Below are 18,512 nucleotides of genomic sequence, written 5' to 3'. Positions count from 1 at the left end.
CTGTAGCTCCAGTAATTTGGGGGCCTACCACTGCATAAATGCAACGTTTTGTTGGATTTAATTCACCCAGAGTGCATGGAAATTGGATCTCCTGCATATGCCTATTCTGTGTAACGTTGCCTTTCAAACTTGGGACTGCACACCCGAAAAACGAGTGCATAGGTCTGATAAATCACAATGTGCAGGCTAAATGAATTTACTTGCATAATACTCCTTGGTACTAGAAGGTGAAAATGAACTGCGCTGCAATTTTGTGCAATCGGGTGTGTCACTTATCGCAGGCACTGTTAGCTCATACCAATATGTGCCATGGAATCAGAGGTGTTGTACCCAAATCAATCTGTCTGTCTGTCTGTCTGCTTTCCTCCCTCCTTCAAAAATTCTACCTATCTGTAGTATGACCTGCGTCTTCAGTCTTAGACGTTACCAATTGCACATTTTCAGTATTTTATTTTGACTTTTACGTTAATCTTTCCCCAGTCCGGAGATGTCATAAAATATCCGCCGTCACCGTAAGTCTCCGCCTCCGCTTATTAAAGATGGCAACGGCGCTGTTTTCATTTACAGCACTTGGGAAGTCCACCAGCAGGTAGTAGATGTCCTCCACCTCTAACATGGCATCATCCTGCACAGGAAACCAACATTTTCATGGCATACTCTAATATGTTGTGCCTCACCATGAAGCAGTCCCTGTTCCTGCGAGATTTATCAGGCCTTACCTTGGACATCTTAAGCTGCCACTCCGACATGGAGCTAATCTTGGGCAGCTCCACGGTCAGCTCCAGCTTGCATGGAAATCCCTCATCAAGGGTCTTCACCTCGAGTCGATACTCGGGCTTCTCAGGCTGCTCGAACGTGGTGGAGGAGATTACCTCGATCAAGCCCTTTTTGCGAACGGCGGGCTGACAAACGATTTCAACCGGCGGCCCTGTGTCGTCTTTGGCCAGCCGCAGAGAGTTGATCTGCTCCAGGAGAGAGTCCGGGCTCTGACTGGCTGTAAATAAGTGTCTTGGTTGTTATCGATGACAGTGGGAAGTGAAAGATGAGCTTGAACACAAAAAAGGCCTGCAGCGGCTTGTCAGGGCGCTGACTTATTACCCTACCTGCATTTGACTGTTTGTCTGTCGTCAGTCGCTGCTGCTGCTGGAAGCCGAGGCGGCGGCGCAAGTCCTCTGGGCCGTTTTTGGGGCAAAGGCTAACGACATTATACTGCTGAGACAACATGAGTCCATGCTGCTGCTGGGCAAAGCTTATAGCTAACATGTAGACCTGGTCCATCCCAGCCTTGTCTTTTTTACAGTCCTCGAGCACCTCTGGGTTAAATGCTATGTCCAGCACTGTGTAAGCACCTAGAAAGTGATAGAGGGGGAGGTGGGCGTTGCATCACCTATACTTGTCTGTGTAAGGGTTTAACATGTACACTTTTCCTGCCACTTGAAACTTTATTTTTATTTTTTTGCAGGTAGCTTCATATCTGACCGTATGTACTAATTGAATATAAAAATCATGGTGCTTTTCACTATGTCACAGTAAGTTGTATGGTTATCATAACCTTTTCCTATTTGTGATTATTTATACATTCTCAATGTTACATCATTTTTTTTAAACGCAAAACTTCACATTACTTATACCATGAATCCCGACCAATCATTTTCGGCATGGTTCAGACCTGCTGTGAGAAGTGAAAATCTACTATTTTTTTCTCAAAAACACCCTAGGCACGTTTTTATCACATTTTTGAAACACCATTTTAAAACAATACAAACACATTTAAACATAGTACATTGCACTTTATTTTTATAAACATGTCTGTAAAAGACCCCCCCCCCCAAAAAAATGCACTCTGTTCTGAATTGTTTAACACCTCTAAATGAAAATACCATCTTCTGAACTTTTCTCATCATCTTTTGATCACAAACCCAAATGTCTGAAGTATATAACAAAAACGAAGGAATTGACCGTACTTTACAAGAGGAAGGGGGACTGTATATGCTATTATATAAACATTTTACCATTTTCAAACATTACACTTTAAAGAGGCACAATAATCAAATGGAGAATAACGTCTAAAGTTTAGACTCTAAACTAATATTGCCTTCCTTGTGAAAAATGTTTCCTTTATGCATTATTTTACCACAATTTTAAGGCTGTGCGTATGTGGTATAGGCATAGAGTAGCGGTCATTCCTTCTTCACAGCTTTATTTGTAGAGCTCTCACCTTCATCTTTGTGTGTTTCCAGGCTTCCAGCATACACGGGTATTGGCTTATTGGAATCCTGGGATGCTGGTACACGCTTCCAGCTGCATATGTTAATGTACAGCGAGCCTCCATGTGGGTCCTGGTGGGAGCACAGAGACAGTTCTGAACTGTAAACAAAACAAGCTTAAGCACTATTTTCGTGGCCAGCAAAAGTCTAACACAAATCACAGTTTAACTGTGTGCATGGTTGGGAGTTTTCTTCCGGCGCTGGTAGACGGGAGTGTTTCAATCCAATGGACTTGGGTCCACTCATTTCCTTTAAATTCAGTCCAGAACAGGGAGCGCAGTTTACATGGCATGAAGACGCAGGGGATCTGCGTGCACAAAGTACTTTTCTGTAATTTCAAAGGAAGTGCAAGAAGATCTCCACTTGCGAATTATGTAAATTTGACCGCCTTCTACTACCGATCCTGCATCTGTGTATGACAACCTCCTCTGTAGTTGTACCGCAGGTGCCTTAAAAATATTCAAATGGTGTTGATAGAAATAATTTGTTGAATGAATTGATTTCTACAATAATTCAGAGGGATTTTCCCACGCTGCTGTCATATTTTGTAATGAAATACGAGGACATCCACCACACACATCCGCGGAGCTCAGAATCTGTCTACCACTGCATCGATCAAATCCACCAAAATCACGTTGCACCACCTGTGACAAAAGTTAAACCGGCTTTTAGCTGGTATAAATTCGAGGCTACTTTCTGTCAAGAAACCGTCAGGTGTGCTGTGGGAGTGTAATAAAAAAAAAAAAACACCCTTGAAACATCCAGTTAGGCGCAGTGCGGTCTGCTATATTCCCCCGAGATGGTAAACTAGGCTTGCCACTGCACGAAAATGAAGATGTGCCAATTTTTATACTGAGCGCATGTGCACCTGCCTACCAAAATAGGGCCTCACATCTCGAAATAGAGACTGAAAGACCATGGCACAGTTTAATGTATTTTGGGCACATGCTTTTACTGTATTATAAACACCAAGAGGTTGAATATAGGACTGTATTCATAATCACTTCCTATCCACAATGTAGTGCCCTGTATTGTGAATGGACACATTAGTCCTGTTTGAATGTACAAAGGGTGTAAGTAATACTGTATCTTATAGTGTCCTCAAAAACTCATTCACTGCCACGGATAGCCATCAAAGTCACTTATGCATGTTAAATGGGAGAGATGGCAGGGAACATTTTAATTACACAAATACACAATGCACCTTGCAAAATATTGAATAACCCGATCGCCGGCCGAAAAGCAATATATCCCATGATGCATTTCATTGATACAGAAAAAAATGATTGAAAGTTTCTTGGGGTACTGTTTTATTTTTTGCACAAGATAAATTCACGAGTTAAGGGGTGAAAATAAGTTGAATGTAAGCGTCACAACGGACATCAAGCGTTTTGCTTGTATTCTTCATAAAATACTGTACAGTATTCCAAAACAGTTTGTTGGTATAATTTATTTGCTCAATATTTAGTAGACAAGGTAAACCAACTGCCGTACTGTAGATGCAGTTTTCCGTAATTATTTACTAGCGGTGCCATTTGGATGTTTTTTTTGTTCGTGTGACGTCATTGTTAAAAGGATCACGGGCCTATGCTAATGAGCTACACCTGCGGAGTCAGTGCGGGTTAGAAATTTCCGGCAACTTACCATCATGTCAGTGCGTATGCACGAGTCAAGCCTAGGTGGGGCGTTGTAATCCATGCCGGACTTCAGCTGTTTCTCCATGAAGCTCCGGTAAGCTTCTGGGTCGTTCTGGCAAAGGTCTTCCAACATGGACCACAGCTGGTTAACCTGCTGGACAACATTTCCCGGGCCGCCGCCGGACGACATTTCCAAACCCAAAGGGTGACAGTTGGACGAAACGTACGTCTCCCGGAACAAATAACGAGCACTGTCAACTCACTAAAAAGGCCAATTTTCTATTATCACACGCGTTTAGTAAAATCGTTGTAAAGCTATACGTCATCAACCGGCGTCAGCTCCTGAAGTTGGAAGCTAATCCTGTTCGCAAAACGAAAATTAAGTTGATGGGCTAGCAAGAAACAAACACTCCCCGTTTGCTAATTCGCCCTAATACAAGCCCAGGACTCTTAGTTAAATATCATTAAAAACACACTAACTAGCCTTATTACTAATAAGTATCTTAACTCGTGGACCCGATTCCTGTAGATTCTGCCTGTGTTGTTGGTTGCTGTGGAAACTAGCAGAGTCGCACAAAGGCCACGCCGGTGGGCAAGAGGAGCTGCAGCTCAATGAACTCCACTTGACACAAGCTGGAATTAGACATAATTCATATTTGGTACAAAAAAAATCAACAGGACATCTTGATAGAAATAAACGGTGGGCCAAGAGTAGTTATCTTTTTTTTTTCAGGTGGCGAGAACTGTGAGAGATTATTTGAAGAACAAAGAAAGTGGATCGAAAAGCAGTATTAATCAGGTACGGAAGCAATGAAGTTAGGAAAATAAAAAGTGGGCCTAGAGGACAGGTGAAGAACAAAGGCAGGAGTTAGGAAAGAAGAAAGGCAGAAAAGGTTCAAGTGACAGGAGGGGGGTAAGGTTGCATGGAGGGAATTGAGGTTAGGAAGGAAGGAAGATGTCAATGGAAGGAAGGTAGAAGTGAGAAAGAAAGTAGGGACAAAAGAAGGGAATCAGAAAAGTATATATCAGAGAAAGAAGAATGCAAAACAAAACTTTGAGGGATGGGAAAGGCTCCGAGCGAAAACTAAATGTCATGAAATTCATTTGATTGATCAAGTGTACACCCTTTACATATCTGATGAGACGTTCACATTAAATAAGCAACATTTATATGTCCACTGTTACTGCTGGTGTTCTTGTGTCAGGGTCCCTCCTCAGTGCGTCTGTAAAGATAAGTAAACAAGATGGAGGCACTTAAATTGGCTCTGTCTGAATGTCATATACACACACACACGCACATGCACATAGACCCTTCTTCTGCTTGGTGGACAGCCAGAAAACTACTTGCTCCTCGTCGTATAGCAGGTGACCGCCGTATCTGTCATGGCGCACTGGCGCATTAAGATCTCTGAATATTTATTGTGAATGCAAAATATTTATTTTATACTCCTTTATTGTCTATAAAACACATTTTTTGCATGGTGTATAGTTACTGCATCGCTTTGACATTACCGCTTGCACCATGTTGTTTTTCTGCTCGCAATGCATTGTGTGATATTAACCTGACTGACCATCGATGCTCACTGGTTTTCCAAATGCTTTGTGGGTAATTTTGAGTGCATGACATTTTTTCTGTTAAGACATTCGGACACCCCTACAAATTGGTGTGACCCCATAACGGTGCACTATCACAAATAGTTTGGACATTTAAGCTGCTGAAAAAATGATTTAAAAAAAATCTATGATTGTGACAATATATTTAAATTAATTGATCAAATCATTGAATCGATCAGCCCAACTATAAACTGCTGCTTTTTCTACACTGTAATGTGAACTGGCATGTATTGTGAATAAATAGATTTACCTCCATGATCTCATAGATCCACCCAAGGAATTTGGCCACCTTGGTGTAGACTCCCGGATGGTTGGGCTCAGCGCAGCCATTCCCCCAGCTGACGACACCCATCAGCCGCCACACATTGTCATCCTGGCATACCAAAGGCCCACCACTATCCCCCTGCGACAGTCACAGTATTGAATACAAACATCATCCATGACCGACTCATCCCGCCTTGGAAACATCCAAACAAGGTACAGTGAGAATCGTGCACCTGACACGCGTCCACTTTTCCCTCACTGTATCCGGCACAGAGCATCCGCGGTGTGATTTCTCCGTTGTACATGCAGGAGCTGTTGCATTTGTTGGTGCTTATGATCGGGACGGGGGCCTCTTTCAGGGTGTCCGATGAATGAACTGAGAGAAACGCACACAGACACCACAGCTCCTCTGTATGCGCTGCCCCTGTAGCAGATGTTTGTCTGAGTGTGACGCCTTCCTCACCGCCATCAGGTTGTGTGTATCCCCAGCCAGAGATCCAGCACTGCGTACCTCCAGGAGGGTCATAGTCAAACTGAGGCAGGCACACAGGGCGAACTGTATCTAGTTTTTGAGTGGGAAAAGTAGGAAAGTGCAACTTTATATCCCAGATGTGCATTGACGTTTATTTATGTCTTTACCTTTTTCTGTAGCACATCAAGTTTTTGATCTTTCTCTCTCTCTCTCTCTGATCTACTGTATAAAAGCTTACGTGCATTGACGTTTATTTATGTCTTTACCTTTTTCTCGAGCACATCAAGTTTTTGATCTCTCTCTCTCTGATCTACTGTATAAAAGCTTGTGCAACACAGATTTTTACCATGCACCGTAATTCATAGCTATGACACTGCAGATTAAAAAAAATAATCCACCTGTTGCCAAATCGAACCCCGAATTCATGTTTATAGACTTAATTTGTATTTTCTTTTTAAATCATTCAAATCTGACAACAACACTCTTTTCTGTCGTGTGTCAATTTTTGATGATGGTTATTTTTACTTCACAGGGTTCAGGTTAAAATTGTAATGATGCACGTCAGACAGCCAAAGGATTTCTGACTTTATTTTACAGTGACACACTCCCTAACACTAATTACCTGTACTCATTTTGGTGTCCTTTTTACATTGTGTGCTACTATGTGTGTGATTTCTAGTATATGGATTTCCGAAAGAGAGAAGTAAAGCTCTTCACTGTTTTATTACTTCAACAATTAAAACAATATGTATTCGTCTTAGCTGTCTGTGCCACTCGTTGCTCCCTTAATTGCACAGTGGGGAGAAAGTTTTCTCCTTCTGAATTAGTTTAAGCTTTAAAGGAGACATAATGTGGAAAAGTGACTTTAATGGCCTATACATGCGTATTTGGGTCTCTGGAATGCCTGCCCACCCATCAAGTGAGAAAGCAAACAAGTCAGTCTCTACTCTGCCTGTTGCTGGAAATATGAAATGGACGGGTTTTGTCAGACAGGGCATCCGGCATTCAAATTGTGCTAAACAAATCATGCAAGTGACTTGTTGTGGCGACCCCTGACAGAGTAAGCAGAAAGTCACAACAACATTGTGAGCGAGCCGTTATGCGCATCTGCCCCAGTGTTATGTTGCACTGCCATGCAGAAATAATGGTGCGGAACTTCTGCTCATGTGAAAGCCTGTAGCTAGCTGCCTTGACCTGTTTTAAAGGGGTGAAAAAAGGTCTCTCCTTTAAATTTTTGCGAAAAATGCTGGTTGCCAGATGGACCTGAAAAATTGAGTGGCGTCCGCAGTTTCATCAGGGCGATGTCGCTGTCGTGGCTCACGTGGTTGTAGTTCTTGTTGTAGACTATCTTCTCCACCGCGTGCCCCGTGGGCTCCGTCGTTTTCGGCAAGCTGCGCGTCACCACGCCTGTGTGGACCGCCCAGCTGGACACCTGCGGCAGCCTGTAGCTGACATTTTGAAAACACAAAAGAGGAGTCCAAGCATGAAAGGGAACACTGTCGCCTGGACTGTGTGCACCGCAGCTGTTTCCAGTAGTTGTAACCTCTGAACTGACAGTGCAGCAAAGGTCAGCCTGATCTTACTTGTGCACACAGTGAGCAGCTGTGACGATCCATTGGCTGGTGATGATGGAGCCTCCGCAGGTGTGGCGGTTGCTGTAGTAGAGGCTGACCTGCCAGGGCCACCTTCCCAGCGTGGCCTCGACTCCTCCGATTATTCTGGCCAATTTGGCTCGTGTGCCGCACTCTTGAAAGGCCAAGAAGAAATGGAACACAAAGCAGTTGAGAAAATATCCGACATGAAACTAATTTTCCATAGTGCGATGGCCTCACCAAAACATTGCAAGGCGATGACCTTGTCAGTGATGCAGCTACGCCTAAATGAAATCAAACTGGTCATGTTTGAAATAACCAACCGCAATATGGGCCAAAATGTCCGCTCACCGTTACCTGAACTGCCACATGTTTTCCAGAGTTCCCGGTTGTTCAGAGCTAATCTGGAGAAAGCCCTCTGTGTAGTTGGGCCCAATATCAGTCAGATTCACGCCTTTGTGCTTCGTCAATCTGTAATTACAAAATTATATGAATTACATGAGTCAGTTTGTCCAGTTTTGGCTTCTTGGGTTAATTGAAGGCTAAATTGTCCAGTTCTCCATCAAAAAAGAACGGAAAGATGATGACGTTTTCAGGAAGTTTCAGGTTTGAACGGTACATTCCTGAATCTGTGCACGACTGAGTGCAGTTGTGCGATGCGAGCATAATGTCTGGAGCCAGACAAACCTCAGATAACCCAGCTGCCTGCAGACTAGTGTTCCCAGTGATGAGTTCCATCTCTCATAGCACACCGGTAGCCAGTTGGGCAACCTTCCCAGCTGGATCTCCAGCAGAGAGTTCTCTGGGCTGATTCTGTAAAACACTGAACCTGATTGATTGAAAATCCCTCCAAAGGCAGGCTCCCGGCCAGCATTTAATTAACCGTCCGCCAGTGAGAACTGACTCGAAAGCAAAATAAAACCAAGACCAAAAAAAAGGCTATGCTAATGTAGTCATGCCAGTCAATGGGCAAGTCTCGAGAGTAAAAAGAAGAAGAAAAAAAATCTGCTTTTGAACAGTAATTTTCTGCTCAAATTCACTTCAGAGATGAACTGTGCCTTCGACGCCAACGGATAACAATAAGCAACTTCACTATCCCTTTCTTCCGTCAGTGACAGTGGAGTAGAATCTTGCCTCCAATTAGCGGTGGAAAAAAGGGAGCGGACACAGACCTTTCCTGGGGTCGGCGATGGCAATGTCCTCTGTCACATTGCAGAAAGAAGTCTCTTTTGTGTCCCCCAGTCCCACTGCACTGTGAGAGGAAGACGGCCTCAGGAGAAATTTGACTGAGTGGTAAAAACATGATGTAATTAATTAATAAGACTGTCAGTTTAAGAGCCATCTTTGAGTTTTAGTCTGTGAAATTCTCCCTACAAATAGCACCGATTCAGCATGCAGAGTTTTAGATGTAAAAATGACAGGACTTTTTAGGGATGAGTTGGGGGATTAAAATGCTAAAAATGTTTCCTCCACTACATCGGACCCCGAATACTTGCAGCGTATCAACCACGTGAATTTGCGGGTGTAAATCCATTTTGTTTCCATTTCTTTTTCTTTGTTTGTTTGTTTTTTGTTTTTTTTTGCAGGGGAGCAAACTCATATTTCATGGAATATGTATATGAGAGGTTTACCGGCGTTTGTAGAATTTTTTTTCTCCCAATGCTTTTCAATTATTCACAGATTTTTGCTATTCGCAGGTCTGCCGCGGTACTTCTCCCCAGCGACTAGCAGGGTTCTCCTGTGTGGTGTTCGGTTGTAATATCATCATTCAACACTAGATGGCAGACATGGCTGAGTTGCGCTTGGACCAGGTCTTATCCAGCACTATTACAATTGGAGCAGGCCTAATATTTTTTTTGCAGATTTAGAAAGACATGCAGGACTAACATTGTACCTCAATAATATTAACATGTTGATTGAGTTGATTTTTATGAAACAATGCGCAAAATTAGTTATTGCAATTAATGTTGGTTTGCTGCTCAGCAGTTTTTTGCCATCCTTCAATCGTAATTTGCATGCACGAAAACCCTTTACATGTATTTTGTCCGTATTTAAAATGGCATTTTTGTCATATATGTGGTTAGGAACTGTGTGCGGTCCGATTTGACCCCCACTAGTCGCACTGATTAGAAATTGGGGCCCCATCCATCATTTCAGTTGCCCACTCCTGCCATAGAGCATCGTTTCACATCAAAGCCACTTTCATAGTGAGATCCTGCAAAATTGCATAAACTGAAAATCCACAACTTTAAACGTCCATGCCTTTCGCACAGAATCCAGTCAACTGTAATCCTGCCTTTGTTATAGCTCTGATACTACCCCGGAATGCGGAAACATAGCGTAGGTGACTTCAATTCCCCCAGCCCATTTTGTGCCATTTATATGCCGCAGGAACATGAAGGGAAAAAATGTGGGGCTTTTACAATTGGTGTCAATATTGCAAGTAAAATGGATTGTCACATTTATTTAGCAATACTATGACTCTTTGTCAGCAATAACTGCCACTGTGTACTATTATATTGCAATCAATAATCGAGCACAATAAAGAGACTTGTGTACGTTGATCAATTTAGGACTGTTTTTTGTATTATCCTCACAAAACCGGGCCAGGTGGGCTGTACTGGGCTGAGCTAAATGTAGACATGATTAAGATAAGGTGGTGCTTATTTATCTCACACACACACACACACACACACACACACACACACACACACACACACACACACACACACACTGCTCACCTAGGAACCAAACGCCGACAGCCAATCCTCCCAAGATTCCAAGTGCGCACACTGCTGCCAGCAGCCTCACCAGCCTGTGAGCTACAGTGACAAATTGATACATCTTGGCTGCCATCGATATGCATGCTCACGAGGCACAAATTACAAGCGCTCTCTCCGCTTGCATGCCATCACCGGCTGGCATTTCCTAAACCTTTGTGCTCTTTCACTCTTGGAAACACAAAGTTCACCTCGTTAACATCACAAGCAATTTAGATACACATGTTAAACAAGCATGTCAAACAAAATGAAGTAATTAAGCAGTGTTAGTATTTACATTTTGCCGCGCTTAATGAATGCTTTATTGTTGCGTTAGGGCACCTGCACAGTCTAATAAGCACCGCTAAAAACTGGATCAACTTTCAAGTGAAAATGCCGCTCAATTTTGATCGACATAAATCTACAGGATTTATTTAGCTATATTTGAAGTGCTCTGACAATCCAGTCAAAGCAAAGACAGATATTTCAAGGCATGAATATTGTAAACGGTGCAATGCTATCTTCACTGCTTTCTCAGTTGACTCTCAGTGTTGATGCAAGGGCTGAACGACAGTTAGCGTGTCTTTTCAAATTGAAAGTACATGCTCGGTTAAGTTTTAGCTGTTTGAGGTTGTTCAATGGTGCCCAGGTGTTAAGACGGTAACTTACCATGCGTCGCGTTCTGAAATCTTTTCAAGCAGTTCCGCTCTCCCCTGCTTTGTTCGACAACTTCTGCCTTCTCGGCGGGAAAGGGATGATTGATGGCTACCGGGTTCTCAATGACTGATAATGTGTCTCCATCAGGACTCTGTCGGAATAATACAAGGCACATCACACATCACCTGCGCCTTGACCAACTTTAACTGGTTCCTCTTTCTAATAATCTCAGTAGCATTCAGGTTACGGTGTTGTCGGCCTGCTTCTCCATTCTTCTTGACAGTGCGGCAATAAAGCTACTCGAATACAATCAAGCTAGCTATCGGGAAGACACATTCTAAGTAATTCCCCACCATAGTCTACTCCCATGTGAAAATATCACTTAAGCTCCGCAAAACATGTTCCTATGGCCTCTGGAATAAGCATGTACGGTTTAGCTTTCGAGAATTATACATGCAATTCTATTAGATGTGACAAAGCGACGTTCCGCGTGTATAAATGCATGCAGGTCAATGCAAAAGTGCCAGTGAGTCTCTTTTCTTACCATTTTGTTTGCAAGCTCATCTGCAGACTGCAGCCGAGCTACAGGCGACTGTCAGCCCGGTGTCCGGTGTTGGACCATTTAAGAGAATGCAACTGTGGATTTTCCCTTCACAAAGAGAAAATTAGGTCAGCAGAGGTGCAGTGAATGAGGCTGTTGTTTGTCCAATGAAAGGGTGGGTCATGAGGCCTCTGAGACCGAACTGAAACCTGGTCTTTGTCAGGTGCTGCACGCGTTGCCAAGACGACACTGGCCTGCTGGGTAACACGTTTTACCTTTGCCATGAGGACTATTTACCCAAAACTTGCAATGATCTGATAGTTGGCAGGTAATGAGCAAAGGTTCATGAGTGGAGTTTGTTGAAAAGCTCTCTTCCCACGTCCGTGTTCAGTCGTTTGAGATCCAAAGCCATCGTCTCTCAGCACTGGCGAACAAAATGAAGTGTGCTCCTCCATATGCCTGGTGACAGATGAGACTTTCTTTTCCATCTCTTTGCTCTTTGAAAAAGCATCTAACCTTGGTCTGTTTCACATAAAATCGGAGTGTTTCAAAAGTGGATCGTTGAGAATAATTAGCAGATGAGTACTCTGGCACTTGGGAAGGAAGTGAGAGATCAGAGTTTGTCTTCGCTTTTCTAAAGAGTCCTTGGTGTTACCTTGGTAGGAAATAAAGGAATGATTGATTTGAAGGTCTTTTGCGGTTAGCCAGGACTTCCAGGTAGCCAGCATCAACGCCAGAAGGAACATTCGGTCGTCAGATGGTGGGTGTGCTGTCAGTTGAATGTAGAGGAACCGAAAGAACCAATTTAGGAAGAGGAATGCTCCAGGGCAATGACTGCAAAGCTACCATCTTGATCGGGTGGGTTGTGAGAGACAGGAAGGGGAGGTAAGGTGAGAAAACAATGCGAGTCGTGGTTAGGGATCAGTGTGAGTATGGTCGGTCGAGGCCAGTGCCATCGAAAAGCAAGGACAACGTGAATCGGGCTTTGTCACATTGGACAGTCTTCTCCTATGTACAGAAAGACTGTCTGCCCCCCTCAGGCGGAATAAATAAGATGGTTTCACAACAGAAGTGGCCGATAGCTGAAGGCTCTTCCTCCCATTCTGCCTTTGAACACTCAGAGAATCACAAGTAGGCCTGAATTCTGAGAACGCAGTGTTCCAGTGGGCTGATAAGGCCCAGTGAGTTCTTTCAGATACTGTGGCGCTTCAACATTTTCGAGCTTTGGTACAAGGAAGGATTTTAGATTCTCCTCGATTTTACAGATCAGGGTTTTGAAACTGGAATATTAATGTTTGTGTGGTCAAGTCATTTATAAATTAATCATGACCATTTCACTCCCCATCGGCTGATTCACCAAATATAAAAATTAGCCTTTCACCCACCTCAGTAGTGAGTACCTACATAAGATGGGAATTAAAAAAAAAAAAAAAAAAAAGATTCAGTTGTTGCCAAAGTCCATCCAGTGCTGAGAATTTTGTATCTAACTTTGTCTTTGGGTTTAGCAGTGTTGATTGAATATTTAATAGGAATGCTACCTATTTAATTCCTTCTGGGCATCAAACAATACAACTGTAGATCGTCTTTTTTTTTTCTTTTTTTCAAGGGGAAGTAAACCCAATATTTTCTTGGCAATGCTTCATATGCCTCCATGAGTCTGAACACAGCATTCTCCTTAATATGGTGTTTGTGGAATATGAGTTAAGCAGCAAAATCTAATTGTTTTTTTTTCCATCTCACTGGGAGGCCATTTTGCCACTCTCTGTCGACTGAAAATGACATCACAGTTGCTATGGTAACAACCAATCATGACTCACCTGTTTTCTGAAGCTCAGCTGTGAATAGTCGTTGCCTGAGCCCTGAGCAACTGTGATGTCATTTTCAATAGACAAAAACTGGCAAAAATGGCCGCCCCCTTAGTTGGATAAAATGGGTGGATTTTGCTTCGTAACTCGTCTCCCACAGAGGCAATATTCATCAGAATGAAGTGTTTGGAATAAGGGAGGCACATAGAACACATTACTATCAAGAAAATTTTGGGGTTGACTTCTACTTTAAGCAAATATGTCACGACGGCATACAGAGAATTTTATGAGGTGAACATAACACTATCTGGGTCAAGAAGGACCAGACATTTGGCCTTGTGATCTTCCCATCATGGGATTTAGTTTCACAAGTAAATCCTCCCAACAGCAGCCAGCACATCATGTGTCAATGTGGGCTGAATCCATCCATTTATTTGTGTACCTCATTCAGGCTTCAACAGAGAGGAGGCTGGCTGGGTCCCAGTTTGGAGCCACATCTATCCCCGTTCAGACGGAACTATTTTCCCTGCTCAGCGTGCAGAGATCTGCTGCGCTCTCATCTCAAACCATTACTGTTGGTGCCTTTTTCCGTATCCAAACTTTTGAACATCAGTCACAGTCTCTGGGTGCCTGCTCGCTAATCCCCCACACCAGGTTCTGACACAACAGGAAATAGGAAAGCTGCTTTAAAAGGCTGCTTGGATGACATATGCTTGACTGCTGGTGTTCAAGTCCTCTGAGAAGCTGCTGATTGTTCCGTGTGTTGTATTTTATGACGGCGTTGACCGTTACCCTTTCATTCGAGGTGACTGTTCAAGGTCGGCCTGATCACAAATGCATACAGAAATGTGCACGATCCCTTGCTGGTTGTGGAGTTTTGTTTATTTAACTGTATTTATCTTTCATGATACTATCAGATAAATTGTGAGTAAATAAATTACTTGGCTGGAGATGACACACGATCACAAAGCCCTTGCATTTTCATGGTTTTGAGACATCAATTTCGACTAATATTCCACGGATTTTGGGGTAGCTTTCATGAGCGTATTGGAGAATATGAGATGGAGAATTACTTTCAGAAAGAACATGGTCATTTGGAGGATCAAAGTAATGAAAGGCAAATGGCCTTCAATCTGCAGTCCAGTCCGGTGCAATCCAGTGTCATCGTTAGATTTCCCATGTATTAAGCCAGTAAGGTTTTTCGAGAGTTGAATGCATTAAATTGGTAGTGAATTTATTTATCCTGAAGGAAAACTCAGGAAAGATCATCTCTCCAGTGGCATCACAGTAATCAGTCTTTGCTCTTCAATTTGCTATATTTACAGTATGTCAGAAATGCGTCATACATAAGTTTTCCTTTATAGACTATGTGGAAAATTAACAATGAAATGCTAGTCATTAATTGAATGTGACAATCTCTTTGAATATGTACTCTGTACTCTTGTTTTCAATGCCAGCAAAGTTTTGTTTTGGCCAGCATAAATGTTCTTGTGTGAGTTTCACCACAGTGGAGCTCAACTTTCCAAAGCCGATCTCATGCTATGCTTCCGAAATGAGACGGAATCAGCCGCAGCATATGCGGCACTCCATGTTGAAGAGACAATAAATCAACAAGCAATTCCTCACAAATCAACAGCACTCTGAACACTAATTGGATCCCCGTACCTGTCATCAAAACACGAAGAGCAATCTTAAACATCAATTGCCAATAGATTACTTTGGCATATGGACAGGCAATAAGCCAGTCTAAAGCATATACCGGTAATAGCAAAGCTCACTCCTTATATGAAACATTGAATGTCGACTATAGGCGGTAAAATTTTAAGTGTGCCATCCTGTCTTCCGGATTACATTTGTTACACAGTGATGTGGTCTTCGCTTTGACGTAACGTTTGGAGATGGGAGGCCACCAGCCGCCGCCTTTGATTATGACAGTCAAAATCTTTGGATCGATAACAGCCGTATGTTTTGAAGATGATGTCAAAGGATGCCCTACAGTCATGTCAAGATGTATGGCCATCTTTAAACAGGCTTAATTTGGGATGTGGATGTCTTCTATTATGTGTGTGTACATTTACTGCATATGGTGCTAAAATTGACAGATTGGCCGAAGTGCAGCTGAGGTTGTTCTCTGTAGTGCCATGATGCCTTGCACCTGTGTGCGCAGAGGTAATAAGGGTGGTGATGGGCAGTATTATAGTGAATCCTTTGAGTAGACTGCCATCCTGTGGTATGTTTGAGGACATTCCCTTTGCGGTGAGTGACCTTGCAGGGAAAGCAGAAAAGACCAATATAGTGACTGTTTTGTGTTTTTTTTTTTTTTTTGGTTAGCTTTACTGTCTGGGGAGAGAACATCTCACTGTGTAGTTGTTTGAGCTCTACCTGAATGCGGGCATTGGCATTTTGGGCATATGACGATGCCATTACAGCACCGTGTTGACAAGTCGAAGCGTGAGACACACAGCTCAATAATAAACTGCTGTGTCTGTATTGAACGTGGCAGGTTGCATAATTTGCTGTCATGTATGAGTTTGTATCGGTCTAATGATGGCTGAAGTCGGTCGATGTGGGCCCACTCCCACACCAGATGGCGGGTATAGTGTGTGTGTGTGTGTGTGTGTGTGCGTGTGTTTTTTTTTTTTTTTGCCCACCATGTTCACTCTAATTAAACAGAGGAGATTATGTTAGCGCTGACTCAATCTGCTCCTGCACCCGGCGCATGTCCTTGGACTGGTGATAGAGGTGAATGAAGTGACAGAGGTGATCAACTTCTCGATCACAGCCAAAGATTTTTCTGTACTTCTCACTGTGGTTGTCGACAAGGCCTGCAACGTCGGCTGTTGTAGAGCAGTATGTGGTGAATATACGGTCTGTTAGGGCCCACTGGAACTCAGAATCAACAAATGTACTTTGCAATTTTTTTTCTAATCGAAAATTTGTGGTTCTATGGTTATCACGCGTTTCCTCTTTTTTTTTTTTTTTTTTTTTTTTTTTGTCGCCGCTGGCATCCTCTTAATTGGCATCACAACATAAATAAAACAGAAAAATGCCCACAGGCGCAACACTGACACTGCATCTATGGTGTTGGATTTTTGCGCAATTTCAAAATGTACATTCCTCCCAGAATTTTTTTAGCTCTTTCGAAATTGTTGACATTTTATTTTGCCCTTACATTGACTGTGAGTTCAGTGCCTTAGTGGTTACATAGTCACACCAGCTGCCTGTCTTAAGACAATAAAAAGAACTAAAGTTTGGTGGAACAAGAAAATGTTCTTTTCAAATTAAAATACTTTCTCCCCCCTCCACAACCTGGCCGGGGGTCGGCAACCCGCGGCTCCAGAGCCGCATGCGGCTCTTTAGCGCCGCCCTAATGGCTCCCTGGAGCCTTTTTCAAAAATGTTTAATTAAAAATTGTTATTTTGGTTAATTTCATGTACAATTCACCGAGGGCACTGGCTAAGAATGGGAACCTGGAGGGGCGCGAGGAGCGTTTTTAAATGGTATACGTGAGCTACGATAGTTAACACGCTGCAAAAGTGCGTCCCATGACTCGATTACCTTAGCGGCCATTATGGCTGTTGCTCATTATGGCATGCGTGTGTGCGGTAACGGGTCGATCGCGGGAGCTTGATTGATCGAAAAGTAGATATTCCGTCAAAAAAGGTTGGGCAACCCTGCTCTACAATATGCACTGCAGGAAAAAAAACATTTAATCATGTAGGCTCATTGTGTATTTGTAGCCAACTTAGTCATTTTCATAGTAGGCTAATATAGCTAATATCGATACATACAGCATGTGTTGCCCTCATTGAAAGGCTTATATAAGGCTTTTAATTTTTTGCGGCTGCAGACATTTTTTTTGTTTTGTTTTCTTTGGTCCAATATGGCTCTTTCAACATTTTGGTTTGCTGATCCCTGACTTGGACTAACAGTGCTTCCAAACTCGAAACTCACAAAAGGTGTACAATAAGATAACTATTGAAGTTTTAGCTGTTTTTGTCAAAGTGCATGTGAGCAAAGAAAAACGTTTTCAGCAATTTTTTTACTGAATCCATTTAAATTAAACCATTTTCACAATTAATTTTCCCTTTCGTCTTTTCAAAATTCTTAAATATTTATTGTGAGTCTGTTGCCATCTTTTCTATGGGAAGTCACTACCATCTAGTGGACTGCAAAAGGAAGTGTAATTTCTTACTAACTGGGAACAAAATTACCGGTAATATTGGATTGTATTTTAATTGTGTGACAAAAATGCATCAGTGATTTTCCACATTTTATTTTTGAGTGCTGGTCACAGTCACCTCTGCCATAGTAAAGAGGAATATTCTATTACTCCGACATTTTTGCACAATGCTGCTGTGCAATAATGTCCTAGGGTCAGTATTAGCATAAAAATGCATTTTGAAACGTTACCCCTGGGCAAAATATGCATTATAAAACAGGATGGTGATTATGGGAGCAATGCTCTCAACACCGCAGCCTAGGTTGTGTTGCCATTTTGGGAGAAAGTGGATTTTGCGCTTATTTCACGGCTTAACTTTATGAGAACACCGGGCGATGGAGAAGGTGACCGAAGGACATCATGGCACAGTCTTAAAAGTATTAGGCAAACCTGCATGTGCATGAGGGGAAACAAATATTCAGAAACCGCTGCCAGCACTTGTAATTAAGAGGTCTGACTGAGCTTTTCCGCTCTCACCGTGCTGCACATGGAGCTTTGGGAGTCCCGCAACACTAATTTTGAGCTCCTTTCACATCTGGATTAAGACGCAGGCCAGCTGCGGCTCCGGCACGGTGCCATCAGGGGTCAGCACAGAGCCTCGGGTGGCTCTATCTCTGCACATAGGCCAAATGACACAAATAAGCCACTGGGAAACTTTATGTCAGCAGCCAAAAAAGTGTTA

The 18,512-nt window shown here is 42.8% G+C and overlaps 2 protein-coding genes across 3 annotated transcripts; both read right to left on the bottom strand.

Annotated features, from left to right (window-relative positions):
• Nucleotides 1-180: 180 nt before the first annotated feature.
• On the bottom strand, nucleotides 181-4,207 carry pih1d2 (PIH1 domain containing 2). The gene is made up of 5 exons (XM_019874211.1): nucleotides 3,912-4,207; nucleotides 2,219-2,339; nucleotides 1,104-1,349; nucleotides 720-994; nucleotides 181-625 (listed from the first exon to the last, which is right to left on the bottom strand). The coding sequence occupies exons 1-5, from the start codon at nucleotides 4,092-4,094 to the stop codon at nucleotides 491-493; spliced, it is 960 nt and encodes a 319-aa protein (XP_019729770.1). The 5' UTR covers nucleotides 4,095-4,207; the 3' UTR covers nucleotides 181-490.
• Nucleotides 4,207-11,942, bottom strand: tmprss5 (transmembrane serine protease 5). Of its 2 annotated transcripts, XM_019874210.1 has the most exons (13): nucleotides 11,807-11,939; nucleotides 11,275-11,413; nucleotides 10,588-10,668; nucleotides 9,019-9,132; nucleotides 8,534-8,669; nucleotides 8,204-8,317; nucleotides 8,087-8,130; nucleotides 7,838-8,000; nucleotides 7,518-7,702; nucleotides 6,246-6,344; nucleotides 6,016-6,158; nucleotides 5,769-5,921; nucleotides 4,207-5,127 (listed from the first exon to the last, which is right to left on the bottom strand). In XM_019874210.1, the coding sequence occupies exons 1-13, from the start codon at nucleotides 11,807-11,809 to the stop codon at nucleotides 5,119-5,121; spliced, it is 1,383 nt and encodes a 460-aa protein (XP_019729769.1). In that variant the 5' UTR covers nucleotides 11,810-11,939; the 3' UTR covers nucleotides 4,207-5,118. The 2 variants fall into 2 exon arrangements, with proteins under 2 accessions (XP_019729769.1, XP_019729768.1); XM_019874209.1 differs by having other exon boundaries at nucleotides 6,016-6,344; nucleotides 11,807-11,942.
• Nucleotides 11,943-18,512: the final 6,570 nt, after the last annotated feature.

This window comes from Hippocampus comes, unplaced genomic scaffold, assembly GCF_001891065.2.
Source record: "Hippocampus comes isolate QL1 unplaced genomic scaffold, H_comes_QL1_v1.1 scaffold125, whole genome shotgun sequence".
Classification (NCBI taxonomy): Eukaryota; Metazoa; Chordata; class Actinopteri; order Syngnathiformes; family Syngnathidae; genus Hippocampus; species Hippocampus comes.
Note: the sequence above shows the minus strand (reverse complement) of the source record. Positions and strands in the feature narration are given on the sequence as shown.

What these genes read in the sequence shown, in the direction of transcription:
- pih1d2 (XM_019874211.1), bottom strand. Translation starts at nt 4,094, where the DNA reads ATGTCGTCCGGCGGCGGCCCGGGAAATGTTGTCCAGCAGGTTAACCAG. An exon ending in GGAAACACACAAAGATGAAG is followed by an intron (nt 1,350 to 2,218) that starts GTGAGAGCTCTA and finishes ATCACTTTCTAG; the next exon opens with GTGCTTACACAGTGCTGGAC. An exon ending in AGACAAACAGTCAAATGCAG is followed by an intron (nt 995 to 1,103) that starts GTAGGGTAATAA and finishes ACTTATTTACAG; the next exon opens with CCAGTCAGAGCCCGGACTCT.
- tmprss5 (XM_019874209.1), bottom strand. An exon ending in ATTTCAGAACGCGACGCATG is followed by an intron (nt 10,669 to 11,274) that starts GTAAGTTACCGT and finishes TTGTCACTGTAG; the next exon opens with CTCACAGGCTGGTGAGGCTG. An exon ending in TGTCGGCGTTTGGTTCCTAG is followed by an intron (nt 9,133 to 10,587) that starts GTGAGCAGTGTG and finishes TTTACCACTCAG; the next exon opens with TCAAATTTCTCCTGAGGCCG.